Source organism: Triturus cristatus, chromosome 4_1 (genome assembly GCF_964204655.1).
Source record: "Triturus cristatus chromosome 4_1, aTriCri1.1, whole genome shotgun sequence".
Taxonomy (NCBI): domain Eukaryota; kingdom Metazoa; phylum Chordata; class Amphibia; order Caudata; family Salamandridae; genus Triturus; species Triturus cristatus.
The window spans coordinates 402,279,529-402,304,968 of NC_140585.1; the positions used below are offsets into that span (position 1 = coordinate 402,279,529).

Below are 25,440 nucleotides of genomic sequence, written 5' to 3' on the forward strand. Positions count from 1 at the left end.
ATGTATGCCCTTCCTTCCTGAACTTTCGTGGTGATGGAATAGAATGCCTACAATTCGAATTGTATTCCTTTGTATAGGAATAAAGCCTTTTAAAACCTCTAATACCACGGATTCTGCCTCTTATATTTACTGAGTTATTCTTAATAGACTTTACCGCATAAAAAATAGTACCGGTAATGAAATATTTACCACATAAATTGGCGCCCGAACAGGGACACTTTCTCATCTCACGCGCCGGCGGTGCGTTGCAGGCCCGGTCTCCTGCCACAGCTGAACGGACAAAAACGCGTACCTGCAGGATTTCCTGTATCTCCCTCCGGCCAAGCGGGGACGACTGAGGCTGCGATCAACACCCAGACGAGGCGGTGAGAAGTGCGAAGTATCCCGACCAGAGCCTAGCTGAGAGAGCAAGATCCGAGGTATACAGAGGCCCACCAGGTTCCGAAGTTCCGAGTCCAGTCGAGTCCAGTCCGGTCCAGTTTCAGTTCCGTTCCGAGGCCTTCCGTTCCGAGCTACCCGGTGAGTACCATTACCGGGGAGGCATTTAACGTGTACATAGTCTGTGCCGGTCAAGACGGGTTTGGGTACACAAATCCGGTCTGCACTGTTTTAGCAGTGTATCTGTACTGTTTAGCAGTATATATAGTATGTCTTGCATATAAATAAGTACTATCTAGTATCAGTATTATGTCAGTAACTAGTTTTCTATTAGTTATCATCGTTCGTAAAACTGTTAAGTGTTAAATGTTTTAAATACGTTCTATATATTGTGGTGTGAATGACTGTTCATTATTGTGTTTTCTTGTACAAAGTGTGTTCTAGTAATAAGGTCTAAAAATGCCGCTCTTTTCGAAACTAAGACAGATCAAAACTAGAAAAGGTGTACTCGAAGAAGCTGTTCCCATCCCACCTAGGGACACTCCAGGGTACTTTATGTATCATAAGCATGGCCTAGATGCCGTATTATTTCTTGATTTATGGGTGGACTACACCAAAGAATTACCAGAGAGTCAGAGATGGCCCGCAGCGGGGACCTGGGATGCAGATTGCATCATGAGAGTAGAAGAAGAATTATGGAAAAAGAAAGCCAGACAGTCACAGAAAGATGCCATTGAATTATGGCGTAAAGAATCATATAGACGTACAGAAAAAGCACTCAGACAGGAAGAGAAAGGTAGAGAGAATTCAAATAAAACCCGAGAAAATCTATTACTTGAGGAAGGTACCCGAGTAAAATCAGAACAAGTAGATAGACAAAGAAACACTCTTATGAATGGTATGTATCCTCTTCTGGCCGAAGGGTTACCTAAGGCTACCCCGGAAATACCAAAAGACTTAACTCCCCCATTACTCCCGATAAAAGCACATCCCAAAACACATCCCAAAACAGCAAAGGACGTTTTTCTTTCCTCCTATTTAGATGACGCAGCTCCCGAGTATACTAATGCCATACCACCCACACCGCTTGCCGATGGTGTTCAACACCAAGAGCATTCGTCTGTATCCCCGCAACTACAAACTCCTACACAAGTTCCAACAGGCCCGTCCGTTTCTACAGTTTTTCCCGCATCTACAATCTCTATCCTACGCCCAACGAATCCTTTCGTGCCTAGCACCTCAGATGGTGCTACAGGAGGTACGACAGACATGTTTGCCACCCCGCCGCGAAATAAACAGACCCTTAGAGATCTAGCACTCCAACGTACACCCCAACTAGCAACATCCGACATGTTTAAAGAACAGCTTGTGGATTGTAGATACGACCCAGTACCAGGTAGACAGGATAAATTGCTCATATCATCACTACGTATAAGACGAGCTACATTATATTTAATGACAATACCAGGAATGGGTGAACACCTAGACGAAATATATCGCTTTGTCCAAACAGGGCGAGGTCCAGAAAGTATTAACGAAGCTATGGAATACCAGAAAGTGGATGTCCAAAGACAACTACTACGTTTTTTCATAAATTGTGTAATTAGGAATCAAGACAGGCCTGGGGCAGATCACGAAACCATGCAAAGACTTGCCAAATGGGGTCAGAATGTATCAGAAGAGAAACATGATAGACAGGCGTGTATAATCGCCATGTGTCGAAAGATCTGCAAGGAAGTAGAACGAATACATAAAGAAAGACGAGAAACAGACAGAGTAGAATCAGAAGAAGAGGAGGAGCAAGAATCAGAGCAACTAGAAACGATAGCTTATGTAGGTAGAGGAAGACCCCATAATAATACCAGAGGCTTTAATGATCCGATACGTGCGATACGTCCAGAATATAATAGACATTTTCCAAACCCTATGTTAAATACAAAATCCCCTGAACACCTATTCCAAGCCGCTGATAAATTACTCCGAGATCGAAGGGGGTACCACATGCTCGATTCCATGGACGAACAAGAATTAGCCAGGTCAGCAGTACAATGGGCTGACAGTCCCGGCGAATACAATGATGATGTACTTGCACACACGTTTCTGAATCTTGACCCATATGAACAGCGTTTAGCTAGTATATACATGATTCAACACCTCCTTATATTATATAAAAGCCAACACTCCGATCCAGGACCCTTACCTGACATATTGACAGAACTACTCACGAATATATGGAGAGGGTCAGGTACTGATTTGATTAAGGAAATTCTAGAATCCCGAAACCAATATTTAAATTTCGTATGCCCAGAACACGTTCCAGTTCCCATTATGGGAAGAAAAATGTATCACATAGATAGACAGAACTCGTTACGCGAAGTGCACCCAATAAGAGGTGACGGTGATAATTTTACACGCGTATTTGTGTACACGCCTATAACTAAATTGGAATTATTAGAAATGAAGAAAGTAGTACCCAGCCATGACAAGGACCCAGCAGGTTTCCATCGTGAAATAAAGGACATGTTACTCATGGGAGAGTATACCTACCCCGACATTATGAAAATATTAAAAGTCCTATTACCCGCCGGTGTTTATGAGAAACTCAAAGAAAAAGAATGGGAGGTGGGAGACCAAAAGATAGATTGGACAGCATTAGAAAACGAAGAAAGGGCCCGAGCTGCAGGAGCAGGGCTTGGGGAAAAGACTACAGCACTAGCAGGATTACTAATACAGGTACTGCCACGTTTATTAACTACGAAAAAGGAAGACTGGGGTGCAATCTCAGCCTGTAAACAAAAGCCAGATGAAGACACTAGTGATTTCTATTCCCGATTTGAAAAATGTTTTGGTATAAATAGTGGCATAAAAGCCAGTAGTGAGTCATATCCACATCTGTTTGTGACAAAATTAGTTGAAAATTCTCTGCTGCAAGTCAAGAATAGAGTATTGAAATTCGAAAGTACCTGGCAAGGTAATACCCCATCACAGATGTTACAGATGTTACAATATCACCACAATAGAATTAGAGAAGAACAAGAACATCAACAAAGACGTATGAAAGATACAAAAATGAAAATGCTTGTTGCACAGTCAGATGGTCATCAAAAAGGTGATTCCGCAGGTCCAACGAAAGGGACATGCAACTATTGTAAACAACAAGGTCATTATATACACGATTGTCCAGTCTTGAAACATAATATTGCCACAGGTAGAACCCAGGAAAGACCACGTCCACCTAGACAGGATCAGAATCAACAACAAATCCCTCAGCATGCACAACCTAGGTTAGCTCCGCAACAACTAGCTCCGCAACAGGCAGCTCCACAACAGATCGTAGCACCACCACAAGTGCAGCCTATTTCTGCAACACAAGCAACGACACAACAGATGTATCAGTATGCACAAACAGATTATCCCGATTATCAGCGATACTCATGAGATAGCCTAGAGAGGGAAGTTGGCTTACCCCTTATTGAGGTTCCTGTAGACCAAGAGGGACCTTATGTACATAGTGAACTATTAGGGGAAGACAGAAAGTTTTTACTTGATACAGGGGCAAGCAGAACAACTATAAGACGCAGTGAAGTTCCAGGGGCACCCCTCTCAGGCTCACAAAATATTTCCCTTGGATTCTCAGGAAAACCTATAATTAATGACGTAACACAACCTCTTCCACTTACAGTCGGTCCATTGACACGTACTACAGATTTATTGCTTACTAAATCATGTCCAGAAAACTTGTTAGGCATAAAAACATTGAAAGCTCTAGGAGCCATTATATGTTGTTCTCCGGAAGGAGTACGACTATTTTTACGTGACTTTAAAGGTCACTACGTGTCCAGAGACATGGATCACCGACTGCAGAATTTACCTACACATTTATGGGCACAAGGCCCCACTGATGTTGGTTGCATGAACATTACACCATATCGAGTTACACTGAAAACAGGAATAGTACTACCACGAATGCGACAATACAAGTTACCACCAGATGCTGTAGTGGCTTTACTGCAAATCATTGACGAGCTCATTGCACTAGGAGTGGTTGTCGAAACCGACTCCAATGTATGTAATTCCCCGATAATTCCGATTCTTAAAAGAACGGATCCAAAAGCACCACCAGTATATCGATTGGTTATTGATCTGCGCGAATTAAATAAATGTATTGTACCACAATACCCTGTGGTCCCAGATATCTCTTCATTACTCACAGCTATTGACTCAGAAGCAACGTTTTTCACTGTAATTGATCTCAAGAATGCTTTCTTTAGTGTCCCAATCGATCCGGAAAGTCAATATCTGTTCGGATTTAGTTTAAATGGACGAAGTTTTAAATTCACACGCGCACCTCAAGGATTTACAGAAAGCCCCAGCATCTATAGCCAAGCACTGAAACGAGAACTTGACAGTATCCACATGCCAGTTAACACTGCCTTGCTTCAATATGTCGATGATCTGCTGATCACCGCCCGAAGCGAACCTGAATGTGAGACAGCGTCACTGACGGTTTTGAAATTTCTGGCCGACAAGGGGCACAAGGTGTCCCCTTCTAAGCTGCAATTCTGTGTCCAGCGAGTTGTTTACCTTGGGCACTCGCTGTCCAAGGAGGGAAGGCAGCTTACACCCGACCGCATCCAGTTAATTGCTAACATGTCACCACCCAAGACACAAAAGGAGGTGCGGGCTTTTATAGGCCTCACTTCATACTGTAGGCAGTGGATCCCTCAATATGCATTTCTAGCAAAACCACTCATCCAGTTGACAACACAGGAGGCAGCCACATCGACTGTCCTCCCTTGGACTCAAGAACATACACATGCCTTTGAAAGCTTAAAGAAAGCTTTATGCCAAGCACCTGTCCTAGCAACACCATGTTACAGTAAACAGTTTACACTCTTTGTTACAGAACGCGAAGGTACTGCCTTGTCAGTACTCACTCAGGAACAAGCAGGATCACATAAACCATGTGCTTATTTCTCTAGTACATTAGATCCAGTAGCTCAGGCACTTCCTGCGTGCCTGAAATCAGTGGCAGCAACAGCTTTAGCAATCAGACAAAGCGATGCCATAGTGTTAGGACATCAATTGACAGTACAAGTACCACACGCAGTAGAGGTTCTCTTGAACCGCACACAAACACAACACTTGACTATAGCGAGACTCACCGGTTACGAATTAACATTGTTTCAACCACATATAGAAATCAGACGTTGTAATACGTTAAATCCTGCCACACTGTTACCAGTAGGCGGAACAGATCCATTGGCACATGATTGTGTCTAAGTCATTACTATCACGACGAAACCCAGACAAGACTTGACAGATATCCCTTTGTCAGATCCAGACTTGACATTGTATGTAGATGGGTCATGTATGAGAACAAGTACAGGAGAGTTAGTGGCCGCTTACGCAGTCACAACAGACACTGAAGTCATTGAAACAAACTGTATTAACACTTTGTCAGCTCAAGCAGCAGAGCTCATCGCTCTGACACAAGCCTGTATTCAAGCCACAAATAAAAAAGTCAACATATACACAGATTCACGTTATGCATTCGGAGTCGTCCATGACTTCGGCGTATTGTGGCGAGAGAGAGGTTATTTAACTTCTCACGGTGCTCACATCCAACACGGACCCCTCATTCAAGCCCTATTAGACGCGATTCATCTACCTACTGCAATATCGATTATGAAATGCAAAGCCCACACAAAGGTTACCGATATCATTTCTCAGGGTAATGACCTAGCTGACAGAACAGCTAAACAGACTGCTCAGAATCAGACTCCCACAACTGACATGACAAAGACAATAGTTCCGACACCAACACATTGCATGACAGTTAAGGATCCCGCTCTTGATGTAATTGACATACAGACACATGCTACACCAGAAGAAATAAAGAAATGGACTGAATTAGGAGGGATCCAAACAGATCAAGGATGGATGACGAAGGAAAAATCTATATGGTTTCTTCCCGACTCAATGGTTCAAGTCATCATTAACACTATACATAGTCCAGCGCACCTAGGAGAAAAAGCTATGCTAGACAGCATACAACACATTTGGTTCAACAAACACTTGCGAGCAGCAGCTAAACAAAAAGTTCGTACCTGTATGATATGTTGTCAGTTTAATCCAGGTAAAAGCATCCCCGTAGAGCAGGGTGGATTTCAAACTCCCGATCATGCTTTTGAAGTCCTCCAGATGGATTATATCCAGATGGAACGATGTCGAGGATTCAAATATGTTCTCGTAGTTGTCTGTGCTCTTTCCCGTTGGACAGAAGCATACCCGGTTTCAGATTACACTGCCCCGACTACTGCCAAACAGTTAGTTTGAGAATTCTTCCCACGGTACGGTTTACCACGTGTTGTCTACTCAGATAATGGCCAGCCGTTCTCATCCGAACTAATGAAACACGTTTCCCTTCTGTTAGGCTACCAATGGAAATTCCACTGTGTCCGACATCCCGAGGCGGCAGGTCTCGTGGAACGCCATAATCAAACTCTGAAAATTAGATTGTCCAAAATATGTAGCGAAAAAGGAGTCGATTGGATAGTAGCCTTACCAGTTGCGCTCTTTTACATGAGAATGGTAGCACATTCTCGAACAGGGCTATCCCCGTACGAGGTGATCTTCGGTAGACCACCAAATATGTGGGGGACGCCTATACCTCGCAAAATCACTGATGTTGACTGTAATATGCTGACAGATTACCTGGCTTCCTTGATGTCTGCACTACAATCTTGTCGTTCACAGGTAACCGCAGCCTTTCCCGATAATACTGAGGTGAAGCCCCATGACGTGGTTCCTGGGGACCTGGTTCTGGTCAGGAATTTTGACCGGAAGACCCAACTGGATCCTAGGTGGAAGTCGCCTAAGTTGGTTCTACTGACTACAAGGACAGCTGTGAAGATCGAGGGACGGAAAGGGTGGTTGCACTCGAGTCATATCAAGAAATTTTATGGACTACCATCCAGTGTGAATACTCAACCCTGTATTCCCTCACAGACAGACTCAAAGCTCCCCTTGGTTGAGCAGTCAAAACCAGAACTTTACAAACTAAAATTGAGGTCTAGTAAGTCAGACAATTTGATTGTTTAAGTCCTCTCCAAGGTGAATCGGTTGAATTTGTCTCTGACAATGTATCCTCTAGACCGGAATAGAGAAAGAAATCATCAGATGCAGCTTAAGAAGCATGCGTATTGTAAATCATTTCGTAGTCACTGCACAGTAACATTATTAATTTTGTTTTTTCTAAGTCTTCTGATCATCATTGTCAGCATACTATTGCACATGTATTACCCTATTCTTAAGCGTGCTTACAATGTAACTGCAGAACATTCTTTTAGCGAATTACCTCCGCATGAGTTGTCCTATAGATTTGCGCTGCGCAACAACACATTCATTAGTATGTTACATCATTCTCATCAAACCAGCAATGCCACAAATTGTTGGATATGTGGCCGACTCCCTCCCTATCAGAACTATAAGGGAGTTTTGCCCCTCTTTCCCTATCCATTCACACACAATGGCTCCTGTGGAGCATGGTTTAGTTTGATTAATTCCCTAGATTCAAATTCCGCAGTTTATCAAGACAACTGGGTATGGGGAAACCTGAACTTAGTTTTGCTTAAAGTCTGCTACCCTAACAAGGAGGGACTTCCCAAAAGAACAGGAACTGATCTAGAAAATGAAGTATATGGATTAGGTAATTTTACACTTAACCTTATGATCCTGAACGTTGAATCTGAAGCTACACCAATCTTGCCCGCCATGTCAGTATTCCCAGTAAAAGGGGAATTGTGTGTAAGAAAGAATGGTTCCATACACATGGGCCATAGTAAATGTACCACTGTAATAAAATTCAGTGATCAAGGCAAGTCTACATTTAGAGCTTCTCGCCATTCCTACTTTATATGTGGCCAGACCGCATATATACGTCTACCTCTAGATTGGGATGGTACCTGTTACATAGCATTCCTTCTACCACCTGTTTTCCTAGCTCCTCCTGATTATCATAGAAATACCCATTTAGTACACAATAGACAGCAGAGAGATCTCCCAATTGTCGATTACACTGAGACAGCATGGGAAAAATACACAGATTTCAATAAAGGTTTCTTTCCCTATATAGGTACAGTCACTAATAGTAAGCTGATACGTAGATTAACCAGAACCCTTGAAGCAGTAGTGAACGAAACTATTTCCGCCTTAGGCAATTTAACCGAAGAGCAGTCTGCTATGCGGATTGTTGTGCTTCAAAATCGTCTTGTCCTTGACGTCATCCTGGCCGATAGGGGCGGAGCTTGTAGGGTCATCGGATCAAGTTGCTGCATTTTCATACCAGAAAATTCGCCGTCAGTATATAAAGCCATAACTCGCCTTCATAAGATTGTAAGCCAGATACACCAGAGTCCAGGCACCTGGACTTGGTCCGGTTGGTTCTGGGGCGTGTTGTCAGCCTGGGGATGGAGAATCCTATCCTTCCTAGGTATTGGCTTTCTCATACTATTCAGTTGCTGCTTATGTATACAATGTGGGCCAGCGATTTGTGGTCTGTGTGTCACCTCGTGTATCCCACATCCAAGTTTTCGTTCAAGATCCCGGAAGAAGAAAGAAGAACAAATGATGCTATATGAACAGATCGATGGATTGATGAAGATCGATATCTCCTGAGGGTCCGTAGGGGACAAGGAGGGAATGAGGAAATATGAATTTTGTGATCAGTTATGTCCCCTATCGTAGACCCCAACGGCTCCATGTGCATGCTATAAGTACATGTATGTTCCCTCCTGTTCCAGTTTTGAAGACGCAAATATATGTGCGTCCACCGTCAACATGTCCTCTTTCAGATCCGCCATGAATGGGTCAGATATTCCATTCCTAAGTATGAAAGGCCACCGACTTTATGTGGTTCACTTTCCACATTTTACAGATTCAGGCGAGTAGGCCCAGAATTCTGTCTTCAAACCTTTTCCTGCCTTCTGCCTCTGAAAGCTCCAGTCTGAGCCTGCATCTGTATCCATGAACTTTGTCCTACTCCCTGCGCGGCTAACGGTGCCTGATCCAGCCTGTCGCCTGCCAAAAACTGTATTTCACCTTCAAGATTATCTACTCCGCTCCTCATCCGATGCATTCCTGTCTAGTAGTTTAGGTAAACATTCCTCCAGCTACCGTGCAAAGGGCCAGGCCTCGCTGTCCTCATGCAAGTAATTCATAGCCCCGTTACCATGGAATATTCCTACTCCCTCGCATCTAGTGTAGACACTTAGACGCTTGTACACGCACTAACAGTCAGTATAGAATAGATTCTACCCTAGAGACCTCTCCTTTTGGATAACACAGTTCTTTAAACATAGGATATTAGATATGATTTGGGATTAGGTTGACATGACCCCCAGACTTCTGTCTCCACATGTAGAGCTAAATGTCAAGTCCCCTTCACCCTCTAGTTGCACGTCAATCACACGTCATGCGGCTGCGCGCGCATCTTTGCCAAATATTTCTGCTGACATTGCAGGATTCTCTTATGGATCCACCCACTTGTGACATCATGTATGATGACGTTTATTAAATTACGCCCATACATACGCCTCTATTAGTTACGTATGCACCTTTTATCAGTACTATCAGCTGTTACGCCTCTTGCATCTGTTTCACTGTAATGTATTTTCTATAAAACTGCCTATCTGTCAATAATGTATGCCCTTCCTTCCTGAACTTTCGTGGTGATGGAATAGAATGCCTACAATTCGAATTGTATTCCTTTGTATAGGAATAAAGCCTTTTAAAACCTCTAATACCACGGATTCTGCCTCTTATATTTACTGAGTTATTCTTAATAGACTTTACCGCATAAAAAATAGTACCGGTAATGAAATATTTACCACAATCCTAAGCACCTTGGTTCACTCATGAGCTGGGTGCTCTGAAATCTCATTGCAAAGAATTGAAGCGGAAGTTGCATGTCCATTATTGAACTGAAAGGAAAGCTCAATATAAATTCGCCATCAGGTAGTATTATAAGCAGATACTCGATCTTTTTATACCTACATAATTCTGTCGGCAAATAATTCATCCAGATAATTGTTTCAGATCTTTAAAAGTTTCTCCCACCCTACAGCTTGTGCACAATCTGCACCCGACATCAATGCCTTTTTGTGATAATTTATCATCATTCATTGTAGAAAATAATAAAATTGACAGTAACTTTGAACCCTAATCTTAGATTAAAATTCTCGATTGTTGGGGTCAACCCTTTACAGCAGAAATGGCTCTTCATTTGCTAAATTTGATGGCCACTACTGATAAAGTCAAAACTATCTTTATCTTCACAAAATTCATGTCCACCAATATTCTTGGACCAGGTAGCTTCTGTACTTTCCCCATCTCACTGCATTATATAATGTTTCTATTAAAACTGTCATTGTCCCAGATAGTTGTAAATATGAGCATGTCATTCCTTTATTTAAAAGCCCTCAGCAGATCCCTTATCCCTGATCTCTGCTAATTATCACGCAATATCTCTCCTACCATTGTCGGCCAAAGTCATGGAAACAATTACTCTTAGTTCGTGTTCTGTGCAAACCACGGTATGGAAACCATTCTTGTCGCTGCCATGGGCAATCTTGGACAATGGAGTGCCTCAGGGATCCTCTCTAAGTCCTACATTATGCACTATTTACATGATACCATTAGTTAATTTAGTTAACTAATTTGGCTTCAATGTCCTCACTTGCTCTGATGGCACACAAATTGTTGTTTCCATTTGGAAAATTGTTTCATCACCAAAATTAAAATCCAAGAATGCTTCTGAGCAGCCTCCAGCTGGATGTTTTCCAGCTGTTTGAGGCTTTACTATGACAAAACGGATTTAATCATCCATGGACGAATCCCTGTTGGCATTCCAACTTTGGCCATCTCCCTACAGTGGTCACATTGATTAAAAATCTTGGGGTTGGGTTAGACAGAGATCTGTTGATGGCTTTGCAGGTGAGACAACTTACTGCCTCTTGCTTCCAAACAGTAAAAATGCTCAGATTTCTTTTTTATAGTTCTTCCTCTGCAGGTGAGAAAAGTTACAATGCATGCACTTGTGATATTTAAGCTGCACTATGACCGTTCTCTGTACCATGGCATCCCATCTAAAGAGCTTGTTCAACTCCATTTTTTTTCTTTACTCTTCCCAGGTCGGCCCATGTGTCTACCTTTATGGGAATGGTCCTAAATGTTTTTCGGACAAAATTCAATTCCATCACTCGGTCAGCCCTCTGCGATCTTCCTGCGCTTGTCTTCTTTTCATTCCTTGTATACATCAGAGTAGATGAGAAGGTCGAGCTTTCTCTTCTCTTGTTTCGAAGAAATGGAATGAGTTGCCTCTGGTTCTCCATAAGGAACCCAATATTTTGCAATTTATTTAGGAGCTAAAGATGTGGATATTTACTTCATCTTTTTCTTGCCTCAGTCCATCCAAGCGCTCTATTTATAGAGCCAGAATGCCTTTCTCTGGGCAACAGAGCACTTTATAAGTTCCTATAACATAACAGCATAGCATACCATAGCATAACATATTACATTACATTATTTATTAAATGAAAAAACAGGCCACTCTTCTAATTTCAATAAGTTGCAAGTTTTGTCATTCTTATTGTTTTGTGTCAGGTGACTGTTGACTTCTGAATGTAGAATATACAAATAATCTATTATTGAATTCACCCCGGGACCAGTTGCCAGTCTTTTCTCAGTACCACGTTCTCATCTTTTTTTTAAAATATTTTTTTTCTTGACTCGTCTCATATGACCTCCGCAGCTATGGCACCCATTTGATCTGAACCACCTCTTGTGCCTATAGCTTGGTGGTTCCACTCTCTGCTGATGTTCTTTACGGGGGATACCCATAACATACAACTTGAGCTGACCAGAGGTTTTAATCATTGGGTCATTGTCCTATCCCTACACTCAACCCGATGTCACATTATCCAGAAGATCCCAGAACTGTTCCTTCTCTGAGCTTTCCCTATAGACATTTACTCTTTGGTCCAATGCTCTAAAATATCTTTTGACCCTTTTGAAGAAGAGAAAAACTCAGAGGTATCCATCACTCTTCTCCAACTGAGGTATGTTGGGTAGGCAGGAGTGTTTGGAGTCAGACAAACCTGTCAGAAAATCTCATCTGCAGGTAGTATCTACATACCCCTACCCCACAACCTGAAATCAGTACACACACTGGGTGGTTGGCATTTTACACTATACAATTATTTATTATACACTATCAGTCTTCAAATTGTGTATTAGAATAATTGTGATTATTATAAATAACTCAGCAATAATACATTTTAGGGCAACATTTCTTAACCTGTGTTCTGCCACTCATACTCAGGGAATACACGGCTGTCTAGAAAATCAAAAATAGCAGATAATCAAGTGCAAGAAAATAAAAAAAAAATATATATATATATATCAGAAAACAATCCTCAAGTGCCCTGCAAAGGATTAGAAGTGCACTCAGCTTTCAGTAATCCTGCATTTTATTCAAGCCGGAGCATGATAATATCCCTACGCGTTTCGGTCTCCTGACCTTCTTCTCGGGGAAACTGCGTGAATGTTTGTACTGTTGACCTTTATGTCGTTGGCCCCTCCCTCATCTGGGCCAACCACAGTAATAGCCTCCAGATGTATTCTGGTCATGGTAGTTCATCAAAACCATCATAGTTTGAAAAAAGACAGCCGTCTTTAAATTAATCCCTCAATGGGCCACAATATTCATGTTCCATGTATCGGCATCAACGCCTGAAAGCTCCTGGTAAGTCCATCATAAGGGGCAGACCAGGACCCCCTACGCAGCAATCCGCGGTTAGCGAGGTGGGGCAGCCTATGTAACGGCGCTGGACCGGCGCCGCCAAAATATCAGAAAACAATCCTCACGTGTCCTGCAAAGGATTAGAGGCGCATTCAGCTTTCAGTAATCCTGCATTTTCTTCACGCCGGAACATGATAATATCCCTACGCGTTTCGGTCTCCTGACCTTCTCGGGGAAATTGCGTGACTGTTTGTACTGTTGACCTTTGTCATTGGACCCTCCCTCATCTGTATGTGTATATATATATATATATTCACTGAAAAAACCATAGGTTTCACACATGTTATAGTTAGCGGAAATTTTACTGATAAAAAACCAATGAAATTCCCCCGTTATAGTTAGTGCAGGCAACTATAACTCACGCGACCGCAATCCTCTGCTGATGCTAATACTGTATTTAGACACTTATTTGCCCATGTCTTCTTCCATACATTTTTAGCTATACATATATTACAAATATTTTTTTTTCATAAAGACACATATGTCATCAGCAGAAGATTGCGGTAATCGGCGAAATTAGCGAAAAAAATTTTTTTTCGTTTTTGCCCTTGGGGGATCTTTGGGGACCCCCCCATCTTGGCTATGTGTGTGGGAGCTGTCTAAACAGCCCCTTTACATGTTTTTGTGCTTTGTATTTTCAACATCTCTCTCAATGCGAGAGAGAAAATGGCGGCCGCCGCTTCCTGGTTTCGGCCGATTCGAATGTTTACTAAGATCTAAGAGCCAATCAGAATCGCGCTCGCGCACGTCACCGTACGCGTACGGTAAGCGTACCGTAAGCGCACCGTAAGCTGGCTCAGATATATATATTGATTTAAAGGCTATTTTCTCAGAATCTACTGAACAGATTTACACCAAACCTACAAAAGGCACTTCCTTGACCTGAGGACTACCTCTCTGCCAAATTTCAAGTAATTCTGTTCAGCCGTTCGGGCTGTAGCCCTGTCTAAAGGTCCTATGGAAAAATGCATGGGAAAAACGCGTTTTGGGACCCCCCTTTTATCTCAGCCCCCGCTTGACGAATCCCCCCGAGACTTTCAGGGTAGGAGCGGAGCGTAGCGCCCCACCTATTTTGAAAAATTCGCGAGGATTCGTCGACCGGCGCCAAAGTTATTCAAAATAGAATGTTGCGGATTTCCTATGGAAACGTGGTCCTAACTATAACTACCTACTGGCGACCGCCAGTAGGTAATATATATATATATATATATATATATATATATATATATATATATATATATATAAAGATATTTAAATCATATATGGAAAAATTTGAAAAGGCCATGTAAATGTGAGCCTCATTATCTTCATTTGTACGAGCAGTGCAAGTACAGTAAACAGTATCTAGTATAGATGACTAGTGGCTTTAATTGAAGCACTGCAATGCGCTGATAAAAAGAGTATGCATAGACTTTCCTGTTTTCAGTTTTTATTTTTGGTAAATTCGAGTGTTTTTTTTTTCTCAGTGTTATCCAGTGATTTCAATACCTTAAAAAAACAGTGGTTATCAGAGGTTACAATTTTTATAGCCATAAAAACAACTGAGAAAGTGTTTTCCGGTGTTCATGGAATGTTTTGATTGTATTAAAGTCTGCTTTCTGCACTGATAATCCATCAATCAATCAGCACATTTCTAAAGTGCACTACTCACCCGTGAGGGTCTCAAGGTGCTGGGGGGGGGGGGAGGGGTGAGGAGGTGCTGCTACTGCTCGAACAGCCAGGTCTTGAGTAGCCTCCTGAAGGTCAGTAGGTCCTGGGTCTGCCATAGGAGGATGGGGAGGGTGTTCCAGGTCTTAACGGCAAGGTAAGAGAACAATCTTCCGCCGGTGGTCGCTCTTCGGATGCGGGGGACGATTGCGAGGGCGAAGTCGGCGGAGCGGAGCTGGCGGTTCGGGGTGTAGAAGGTGAGTCGTCTGTTGAGGTATGCTGGTCCGGTGTTGTGGAGTGCTTTGTGTGCGTGGGTGAGGAGCTTGAAAGTGATCCTCTTGTAGACGGGGAGCCAGTGCAGGTCTCTCAGGTGGGGTGAGATGTGGGTGTGGCGAGGGATGTCGAGGATGAGGCGTGCAGAGGCGTTCTGTATGCGTTGCAGTCGTCTCAGGAGTTTGGCTGAGGCTCCCGCGTAAAGGGCGTTTTCGTAGTCCAGCCTGCTGCTGATGAGGGCCTGGGTGACCGTTCTTCTTGTTTCGGGGGGGGGTCCACCTGTAGATCTTGCGGAGCATGTGTAGGGTGTTGAAGCAGGAGGACGAGACGGCGTTGACCTGCTTGGTCATGGAGAGTGTCGAGTCGGGGTCTGTCGAGTCGAGGATGACCCCCAGGTTGCGTGCGTGGTCGGTGTGTGTCGGTGCTGTTCCCAGTGTGGTTGGCCACCAGGAGTCGTCCCAGGCTGACGGGGTGGAGCCGAGGATGAGGACCTCCGTCTTGTACGAGTTCAGCTTCAGTCGGCTCTTCCTCATCCACTCAGCGACGGCCTTCATTCCTTCGTGGAGGTTGGCTTTGGTGATGAGGGGGTCCTTGGTGAGGGAGAAAATCAGCTGGGTGTCGTCAGCGTAGGATATGATGTTGAGGTCGTGCAGTCGGGCGACGTGGGCGAGCGGTGCCATGTAGATGTTGAACAGTGTCGGGCTGAGGGATGATCCTTGTGGTACACCGCAGATGATCCTTGGGGTACGCCGCAGATGATCTGATAGTGCATGGTACATAGACAGTGTACGTACAGTGTATATGAGGTCCAAATACATTCTTCCAAATTAAAATTATTGTAGTATACAATACAATACTTTTTCTGTGAGTCTTTGGTCATGTAGGCTCGCTCTGTCCTTCCCATGTAAAATGTTATCTGTGTAAAGGCCCTCTCAACATTGGCACTTGAGACAGGCAATGCCAAAACATTTAGTACAGAATGTGTTAACTCTGGCCATTGACTTAGCTTCCCATGTAAATATTGGTGCACCCGAAGATTATGATTCTCTGGGACAGGTTCTGTACCATATGCGTTGAACTGGGCGCATATGCCCTCAGAGTTAATGAAGCGGTCAAAAATGAAGCAGTACTTTTCAAAGTCTGGAGAAAAATTCCCCTTTACGGAAGGGATCTAGAACTTGTGCAAAGTAAAAAAGTGAGGCTTCATTGACTTTAAATGCCATGGTGGATGATGGGACATTTCTATGCATCATTGCAAGCCACCTCACATTCATTGTAAATACCAATTCCTGAATTGCTCCACAACATTACCATGCTTACCAAATGGCAAGCATTCTAACATAGAACATATTGCAGTGTCAAACTCACTATAAGTGTCTCCCAGCCTACTCTCAAGGAGATGTTTCACATCTATACCCATTACAATGAACACTTGGTAGAAGAGGGTATTTTCAGGCTCTAGTTTTTTGATTGTCTACTACAGCTATCATGTATTTCTGTAAAAATATAAGAATGCAGTAGAGTGTACTTTTTTTTCACATCACTATCAATATGCGACAGAAGATCCTCACACTTCTTGCCTTTGGCATCATCACTAAGCAAAAATTCTGCAAACAGTTGCCACGTGGAATAATATAGAATTCACGACCTCTAAGACTGAGAACCACTAGCTAAATGATACAGTTGGGATGAGTATTTCTTTGATGCCACACAAAATGAGAAATATTTGCTTTTTATTGCCTGCGCATAACGAAACAGGGCACCAGAATGGACTACAAAGTCAAAAGCATTCTTCATTTACTCTGAAGATTGTAAAGATGATTTCAGCATACCATCTAGCAAGTGGCAAGGATATCTTACAGGGAAGCACTTCAGCTCAGGTATAGATTTTGACAGTCATCACACAAATTTTTCATATACGTAGCTGAATCACTGCAAATACAAACAATATCACTCCAATCTTAGTTGAACTTGGTAAGAACCTTTTGCTGCAGCATTCCAAGTGACACTGTGTTACATGTTTTCCAAAAGTCTGGTGTCATGTTTTCACCACTATCCCAAATGCTTGGTGACAGATATCTTTTCACACAAACCTGTCACTTCTCCTTGCATTGAATGTTTAAAGCCTGGTTGGTTTGGCAATTCACCTACTATCAATACTGACTCGCTAGAAAAGGAGGATGATGTATCAGAGGGTTTCATCCATTCTTTGTCTGTGGGTAAATGTGATGGTACATATGGGGAAAGATTCTTATGAAACTAGCCATTTTACCTATCAGTGAAAGTATCAGACCTAGCTAAAATATCAAATGAGTTTACAAAATAACCAAATAAGACCTATAAAATGCCTCTAAACCCTGCATCGTAGACCAAAGACCGCAAAACTTAAAAAAAAGCAAAAGGAAGAAGAAACAATATTTTTTGTGACATTCCTAAACAACAAAACCCAGGCAGAATAATATTAACCCAGTCTTTTTTGCTGCTACCTTGTATAACAAAGTTACATTGTATTAACCTCTCCAGAAATAAATAAAAATGACTCTTTCACTCTCCTTTTTCTTTCTTTGAATGGCATTAAGTTTGTGGCTGCAGGTGTTTTTTCAGTGTTTATAAGGTGAGGGCTGTTTCCCTTTCGGTAGGGTTTTATCAGTTATTCTAGGTTTAAACCTAAGACATTATTGCCTAAGTATGCATTAGGAGCAAAAAGGACAAAGCAATATGGTAGATTCTATCGAAATAAAAATAATTTTGAAAATCCAATCTTCATGCCACTATGCCATCCCCGATCTCTTGGCTGGGGGTGAATGTTTGATTTGTTCCGCATTCCGTCCATCATTTGTGTGTCTTTTGCTTTCTTGTCCTAATTGCGCCGGGTATGCCTAGAGGTGGATCCCAAGCTCACTGTGCCACTGGATTCAAGTGAGCCTGGCTGATATGGGGTGATACCTCGAAACCGCTCCCAGGATGCTGGCTTGGCGGTTCGGGCTGGACTGTTCCCATGAGGAGCAGGATCAAGACTGATTTGCATGTGGCTCGGTCTAAACTGGGGTGGCATGGTGAGCAAAAGAACAATTAATTTAACCCAGATCTCTTGACTGGGGGTGAATGTTTGATTCGTTCCACATTCCGTCCATCATTCGTGTGTCTTGGAGTTCCTAAGGTGACACCTTTCAGAGGAACTCTCCAGTTATGCATGCTGTTCATAGTAAGCAAGCAACTAGATTTATGAAAAGGTCTCACTTTTCTCAGTCTAAAGATCAAGATTATAAAAGTTCCAACCTTGTCCAAACCCTTGACTCCTACTTATCATGTCTCCTACATGTCTGTTAGATTTGCAGAGGATTTCGGATTACTGCACCGTTCCTCTTGTTATAAAATTATTCTACTGATAAGGTCACATGTTAACAAGTATCTTACTAGATTTAATTAACACACCTTGACACATTTAACATCAACTTTTCTAGTCCTTTTTTTGCTTGCTTTCAATAAAAGTGCAAAGTATTCTACCTGATCCAATACCGAACATCTACTTTTACAGCCATCCAGACGCATAAGACTGTCATCATCGTCAAGGCATTCCCAGTCAATACTCTTCCTATACAGGACTGAACCTTTGCTATGTTGTTATGCTTCACCTGCATGTTAACTCGCTATTGTGTTACCTGTGTCCATCCCACCTTTCTTCTCTCCTTGTGCCCTGAAACTGATGGTTTGAGGCCACCACTAAAACTGTGTGTTTAGAAATGCTTGGGCTCTATATAAGCTTTTCAGTTAATAGGTTTGTGTATTCATTGCTTTAAAATCTGGGTAAAATAGTTTTGTAAAATTAATGTTGTCCACATAAACTATGTTTTCATTATTTCTTCTCAATTTATATTTATAATTTTTGTGATGTCCAATGGCTGTAACACTATGAAATACTAACTGCTTTTAGGTATGATGAAGAGTTGGCCCAGAGTGAGGCATCGGATCGTGATATAAGAAGTCGTTCGGGACAGTCAATTGGACTAAAAGGAAGCAGAGCAAGAGATTCTGGAAGGTCAGGAATCACAACCTGGAAATAGCCTCTGAGATGAAGCTACATTCAAAAGACATTTGAAGGACATTTTTTCTGGAAGACTTTTGAAGCTGAGCCCTGCACAGTGCACCAGTGGCTCAGGTCTGTGACTTCCAGTGACTGGGGCATATAGGTGGTTATGAAATTAACCGGTTTACTTTCCCAGACACGAATCAGGACTGCTTATAAGTTATTTTGGGACAGCACCTTGGACCCTTCTGTGAACTTTGCTACCTCATTTGCCATGTGAAATCAGGAATATAAAATGAGGTATGTAATAGGTAAAATTTTGTTTAAGAAATTGTACATCTGTTCATAATATAGGCAACTGTCTTTTTTTTTTTATCCCTTTGCATGATAGTATGCAGTGCTGAACACACCCCCTGAAAAGTCATGCTTTTTTATCCAAATGTCGCTTCTAATTATATATACATAAACTATTTAAAAATGTTTCGTTCATATGCACAATTTATCATAGTATTCATAGAAGTGAGTAGTGCATAACTTTTGTGTAATCCTTTTAATTCTGCATGGAGATTAAGTATACAGTTGATAGTTATTTAAAGGATTTGATGGAAGACAGTGAAGTGTCAAGCCTAGAGGAACATGTAGTATACTCGGTATCAAGCCAGATTCACATAGAATCTTTCATTTGTGCAATGTAGTTTTTATCCCTGACAAAATAATGGTGCAACACAAAGAACTTCTGTTTACATGGTGTTTACAAAGACCTGTTTGTGCCTTCAGGCATGGCGAGATGAGGACAAGAAAGTATTGACTCTGAATGCCTCAAAAATTAACAGCTAGGGAGATTGGTTAGTAGTTGCTTCAGACCTATTAAATAATAACCTTGGGAGTGGAGCTTGGCACGTGACCGACAATGAGCACTTTCTTGCCGGCTTCGTGCACCACTCCAGACCTCAAGCAGTGAATTGGGCTTAGATTGCCCTTTGGCAATGTAAAATGTGGTGCTGGGTGCATCTCCCTTTGATACTGCATCGGAGATAAAGTGACGGAGACCGAGTAGCAATTTGCCAGCAGCCCATGCCTACCACTGTTTGCCCTGGCAGAGTGCCCTTTCAAAGCGAACACCAGGATGGGTGCCTTTAAGCAGGAGATGCTTACTGAACCCAGGCTGAAGTTTAGTGATCGTGGCTGACCAATATCTGGGGTGGGAGTGTGTCAGGAGGCACACCTTTTGAGGAGCTGCCAGATAAAGCCTATCCAAGTGTGATCCAGATGTAAATTGACAAAGTGGCATTCCTGGACTTGCATAATGGCACTAAAGTACTCAGGGAGAGATAACAATGACTTTTTCCAGCTGCAACAGCAGAGGAAGCAAAAGCTGGTGGAGGAGAAGGTACAAGTTACTCAATTGATGAGTAGGCAGGAGGACAGAAAAGCATGATTAGCACTTGATTCAGTACTGAAAACCCAGATAAAGTGGAGAAGGCCTCTGCCCTGGTGGAAGCCTGAATGACGGAGGTAGACCAAACGGTAACAGGGCTCGATGCTGTGCTTTGGTTAAGTGAGCCACATGGAAGGGACATTCAATCCAGTCCCAAGTCTTGTTATCCCTTGACATCAGGGCGGAGACTCTGGAGAAACTATGGTAACTTATCCGCATAAGGATCTCATAGAAGTGCTTGCTCACTCCCCTCGGTACTCCGGCAAAAAATTGATGAAGAGGGCTTTCTAGCATTCTTATAGAAAGGTGGTTTCTCAATAATGCTTGGTGGTTGTCATGCCGATAATCTTGCTTCAAGACCCTGACTTGTGAGATCCCATTTTAAGAAAGGCAGACATTTTTAAAGCAGGATTTGAGGCTCGAGGGAAAACAGATTCTGAATTTCCCAGATCTTTTCCCACAAATTAAAAGTTTCAAGTGGTGAGGCCGAAGTTGAAGGTCTTAGGCATATCAGCTTCAATTTGGTATTGTGCACCAACTCAGGATCATTAAGGACAGTAAAGTCTTTCTTTTTACACAAGTGGAAGTGCCCCAGTCATTATTCAAGGATGTCAGTAGTGCCTCAACACATGTGAGTGCAAAATGAAGGACATGATGTCAAACATGTGACTTGTGGGGTGTTCCACTTGAGACCTTCATTGGGTCACTGGTACCATTTTGGGAATGGAATCATTAATGATATATGTTGTTGAATATTTTCATTTGAACTTGTAATTACTCTGTTTAGATGCCTCCTGCATTTCCAACACCCTCTTTTTCTCATGGGTTTCCTTTCTCGTGAGATACATTCCCTTCGTTATCTCTCCTCAGTCATCACTGCTCTTTTCTTCCAGTTTTCCTGTTGTTGATTACGAAAGAGGCTGGATTGATTGAGGTAGACTACTCTTTCTTTGGGAAAAATGTGTTGTAGTGCATTTTGGTTTCTGAACCTGTGATCATGGGTTTTCTAATTTCCGATTCAGTGTGGGCTCTGTATTTTTGGTGCTAACTTGTGGTAATGTTTATGTAGTATGAATTGCTGTTGGTTGTGATGGGTTCTAATAGTTAATAAAAATAATGGAATATTAAGTAATATTCTCTCCATTAGATTCAGTGGAAATACCAGATAGGAATTATGTTTACTTGGTTCACTTGATAATATGTGGGTTTTTGCATATCTATTAAACTGCTACTTTTTAATAATGCAGTAGTGTTTCTCTTGCAATTGTCTGCTTAGTATTTAGAGCCTATATCCACAGAACGTCTTCCTTACCTACATTTCATCTAGATGTGTAAAATTTATTTCGAGGCAAAAATGGCAGAGTCTCATTCTTACATTCAAGTTTTGCGGACCGCTTTAGCCATAGATGGAAATTACAACTGTTGAAAATCCACCATATGACCTTACGTTCTGCAGCCTTAAGCGTATAAAAGGAGTTATAATATAGGCGTTTCTGGCTATGAAAATAACTAGGAAACTGGTTCGGATAAGTGTGCATATAGGGTGTGGATTGTGCGGGGTGTGGAGAAGATATGTTGCAAAAAAATTACGCTAAATAAAGTTAAAATGCATATTTTCAATAACCATAACCATGTGCACTCAATAAGAAAACCGAAGCACACCCATACAGTCCATTGTTGAAGTATACATTCGATATAATGATCTTCTTGTTTCAGAATTTGTTGTGTTAAAGATAGTTTCTTCTCTGCACAGACATGTGGTGGTTCAATAGAAGTACATTATTCATTACAAATAGGCAGCTGACGTGTTTCTTCCGAAGACTTCCTCAAGGCTGTATAGTTGAGATAATATTTGGCCAGTAAAGCGTAAATGTCAGCAAAATCAAGAAGAGTTTCACTCAGTCGTTAGGTTAAATAGTAATATCCGAATCAGCGTCACGCGGGAAGGTTGTGTGCAGCGCAGGACCTTGATAAGTCTGGTAGTCAGAACGCGGCATCCTGAAGTCTGTGCCTGGGGCCTTGAGGAAGTCTTTGACCGAAAAACGTGTCGGCTGCCTATCTGTAATGAAGAACGAACTTCTACTAAACCACCACATGTCTGTGCAGAGAAGAAAGCATCTTTAATACTACAAATTCTGAAACCAGAAGTTTATTAAATCAAATGGATACTTCAACCATGGAGTGTAAGTGTGTGCTTCGGTTTTCTTATTGAATATTGCCAACCAGGATTCATGTGTACCGGTCAAACCACTCCAGTTGACGGGATCTATTACTGAAAAAGAAGCACGAAAAGAACATTTTTCTTTTGTTCTCATCAACAACATTGCAGTGATGTGCGGGGTTGGATGGCATAGCCACCGTTGTTTCTTTGTTTATAACCATGTACACTGTCGACCTGCAGAAAAAATGCGACCACAGATTATCTTCCAACAAATGTACCTTGAAAATCAACAATTTTTGTAGTTGGAGAGAAATACTCCTAGATGTTTTTGTGAATGTCGAAAATTGAATAAAGTAATGTAAACATGCATTATTTTTTAGGATTCCGGCCTATAATTGTGAAATATAAAATAAATACCCATGTGCCACAAGTGGATGCAGTAGAAACTGTTTGCAATGGTGAACTCTTATTTCTGCTGAGCAGATAAATTACTGTATTTATCTGTTGCTACTAATTCTGCCTTTTTATCACACCATGCTATGGTGCATGTCAAAGGGGATTTTGCCTATCCCATATTTTGCCTTCAAAACATCCCTGTAAGCGTTTTTCTAGATTGAAGTGGTGTGTTTCCTACAGGGAGTCACTTGATGTTGAATCTAGCCATTCTTTTGTTGCCAGCATATATTTGCTGCATCAGGCTTGTATACTTAAAAAGATTATCTGAGTACAAATGAACTGTCCTGTGTATACCTCTAAATGATTAAATGTGATAATACGATCCTAGAACACCCCAAGCAGCAGTTTCAAATTGTGGCTTTGGACTCCTTATTGTGGTGAGAAAAATGTCTGCAATCCTTAACATCAGTAATGTTTGTGGTCAGGCTGCTGCTACAACAACAGTACTGCACATCTATGGTATCTATGGCATTGTATATGTATTGTACAGGTCATATTTATTTCAATAAAATTGATACAACAATTGTGATTTGTATTTTATTGTAGAAGAAATAGCAGACATTACTGCCGATTTTCAAATGAGAGTTGCTATGGAGGAACTTGGTCTTAGAAGTTAGATCTATCCTTGAAAATTCAGTCCTACCCCACCAACCTCTCTCATCAACACCAACTAAACAAATTGCTATATTTCAGAGTGGCCACACCTACACAGTAGCTTGTCACCATTTTGTCTCCGTGAAATATCAGGTATTAGTCACAAAACAAAGACACAAAAGCAAGTCAGAGTAAGCTATACTCTGACGAATGGAAGGTAAATTTATGTTTGTATCATGTGTACACATGCTCTACATACTCCTGCCTTCTAGTGTTGAGATCTTACATTTACAAGTTGTTCTGCATATGAAGTCTTTCGAGTCGAGAGATATATGGTGAATCCTCCCTTAGTTGGCAATGGGCTTGGGCACGAACTACATGTTAGATTTTTTTTCCGCCATCAGGTTCTGATGAGTATTACTGGGGCTCGAGGTTTGCTGCGGTCCTCACTCTCTTGTTCGGGCCTAACCGGTCAGTTCAGCTCAGATACGGGGGCGGGGAGGGGAGAGACAGCCTTTCCTGTCTGCTTTTCTCTGCATCTTTTTCCCGTAGACCGACCATCGGGCTCTCAGCTCCTCATCGGGTTTGCCTGTGATGCCTAGGTTCAAGCCATGATTTTAAGGCATTGCAGTGATTGTGCATGAATGAACCTGATAGCCATACGCAACCTTTAGGCAAAATTCTATATCTCCTAGCACCGGAATACTTTCCAGCGAGACCAGTTGAAGTTGAAGGATCAGTCCCCGTCCAGAAGTCGCAGGAGTCATTCCCGAGGTCTTTGTCGCGTTCCAAGTCTTTGAGTAAATCGAGAAAAAAAACACATGAAAAATCCAAGCAGGACTCAGCCCTTTCCCACCACTCACATTCCCCTGTGAAGGCACAAGGGCCTCACCATGCCTCTTGATATCGCTCCCAAAGCTGGTTGACCTCTTAGAATATTCCACAACTTTTCCTGGTACAACCCAAGTTCCTGGGGCCTCTGCGACACCGATGCATCGAAGAGTTCCATAGGTCGTGCTTCTGAACCTTAACAACTCCCTCTGGTGCTCCTACGGGCCCCAAGGCACCGAGAGACCCTTCATCTGGGATACCACCAGCGGCTTTGCTCTCGGCACCAGTTGGATCCTCCGAATCCCCCACTGGGCCTTGTTCTCCTTCAATCCTGCAAGACTGTGCCTTTGGAGCCATGTTCCACATCATTTTTTGAACCCTCGACACTAATGCCAGCTCCATCAATGCCAGAGGACAAGGTACCCATTGTGCTCTCTGACTCTGTATCGGCACCGCTACAAACCCGACTAAGGCCGCACATGATTTCTGTTGAAGGTTAACCTCCACCACTTCGTTTATTACCTCCACATGGGCGAACTCATACGTTGCATTCCTTATTTGGTACAGATTCGGACAATGATTATGATGTGGGTGATGAGATAGGGCCACCATACCACAAAGAAAATTGGTATGATGACCTTCAAGAAGCCAGTGGCCTTGACACTTATCCTGAGTTGGGTCTTTTCTCACCCTTAGGCCCAGCCACCGAGGAAAGTGCATCTCGCACAGTGGTCATGCATACGGCAGCACCCAACTATAGAGAGTTAAACTAA

The 25,440-nt window shown here is 42.3% G+C and overlaps 1 protein-coding gene across 2 annotated transcripts in view; it reads left to right on the plus strand.

Moving 5' to 3' along the window:
- The window catches only part of TTLL1 (TTL family tubulin polyglutamylase complex subunit L1), a 338,922-nt gene extending 315,157 nt beyond the window's left edge, over nt 1-23,765 (plus strand). For both annotated transcript variants that reach the window (XM_085652479.1, XM_085652480.1), the window contains one exon: nt 19,095-23,765. In XM_085652479.1, coding sequence (XP_085508605.1) covers nt 19,095-19,224 — 130 coding nt within the window. In that variant the 3' untranslated portion in view covers nt 19,225-23,765. The remainder of the gene's footprint in view (nt 1-19,094) is intronic.
- The last annotated feature ends 1,675 nt before the right edge of the window (nt 23,766-25,440 follow it).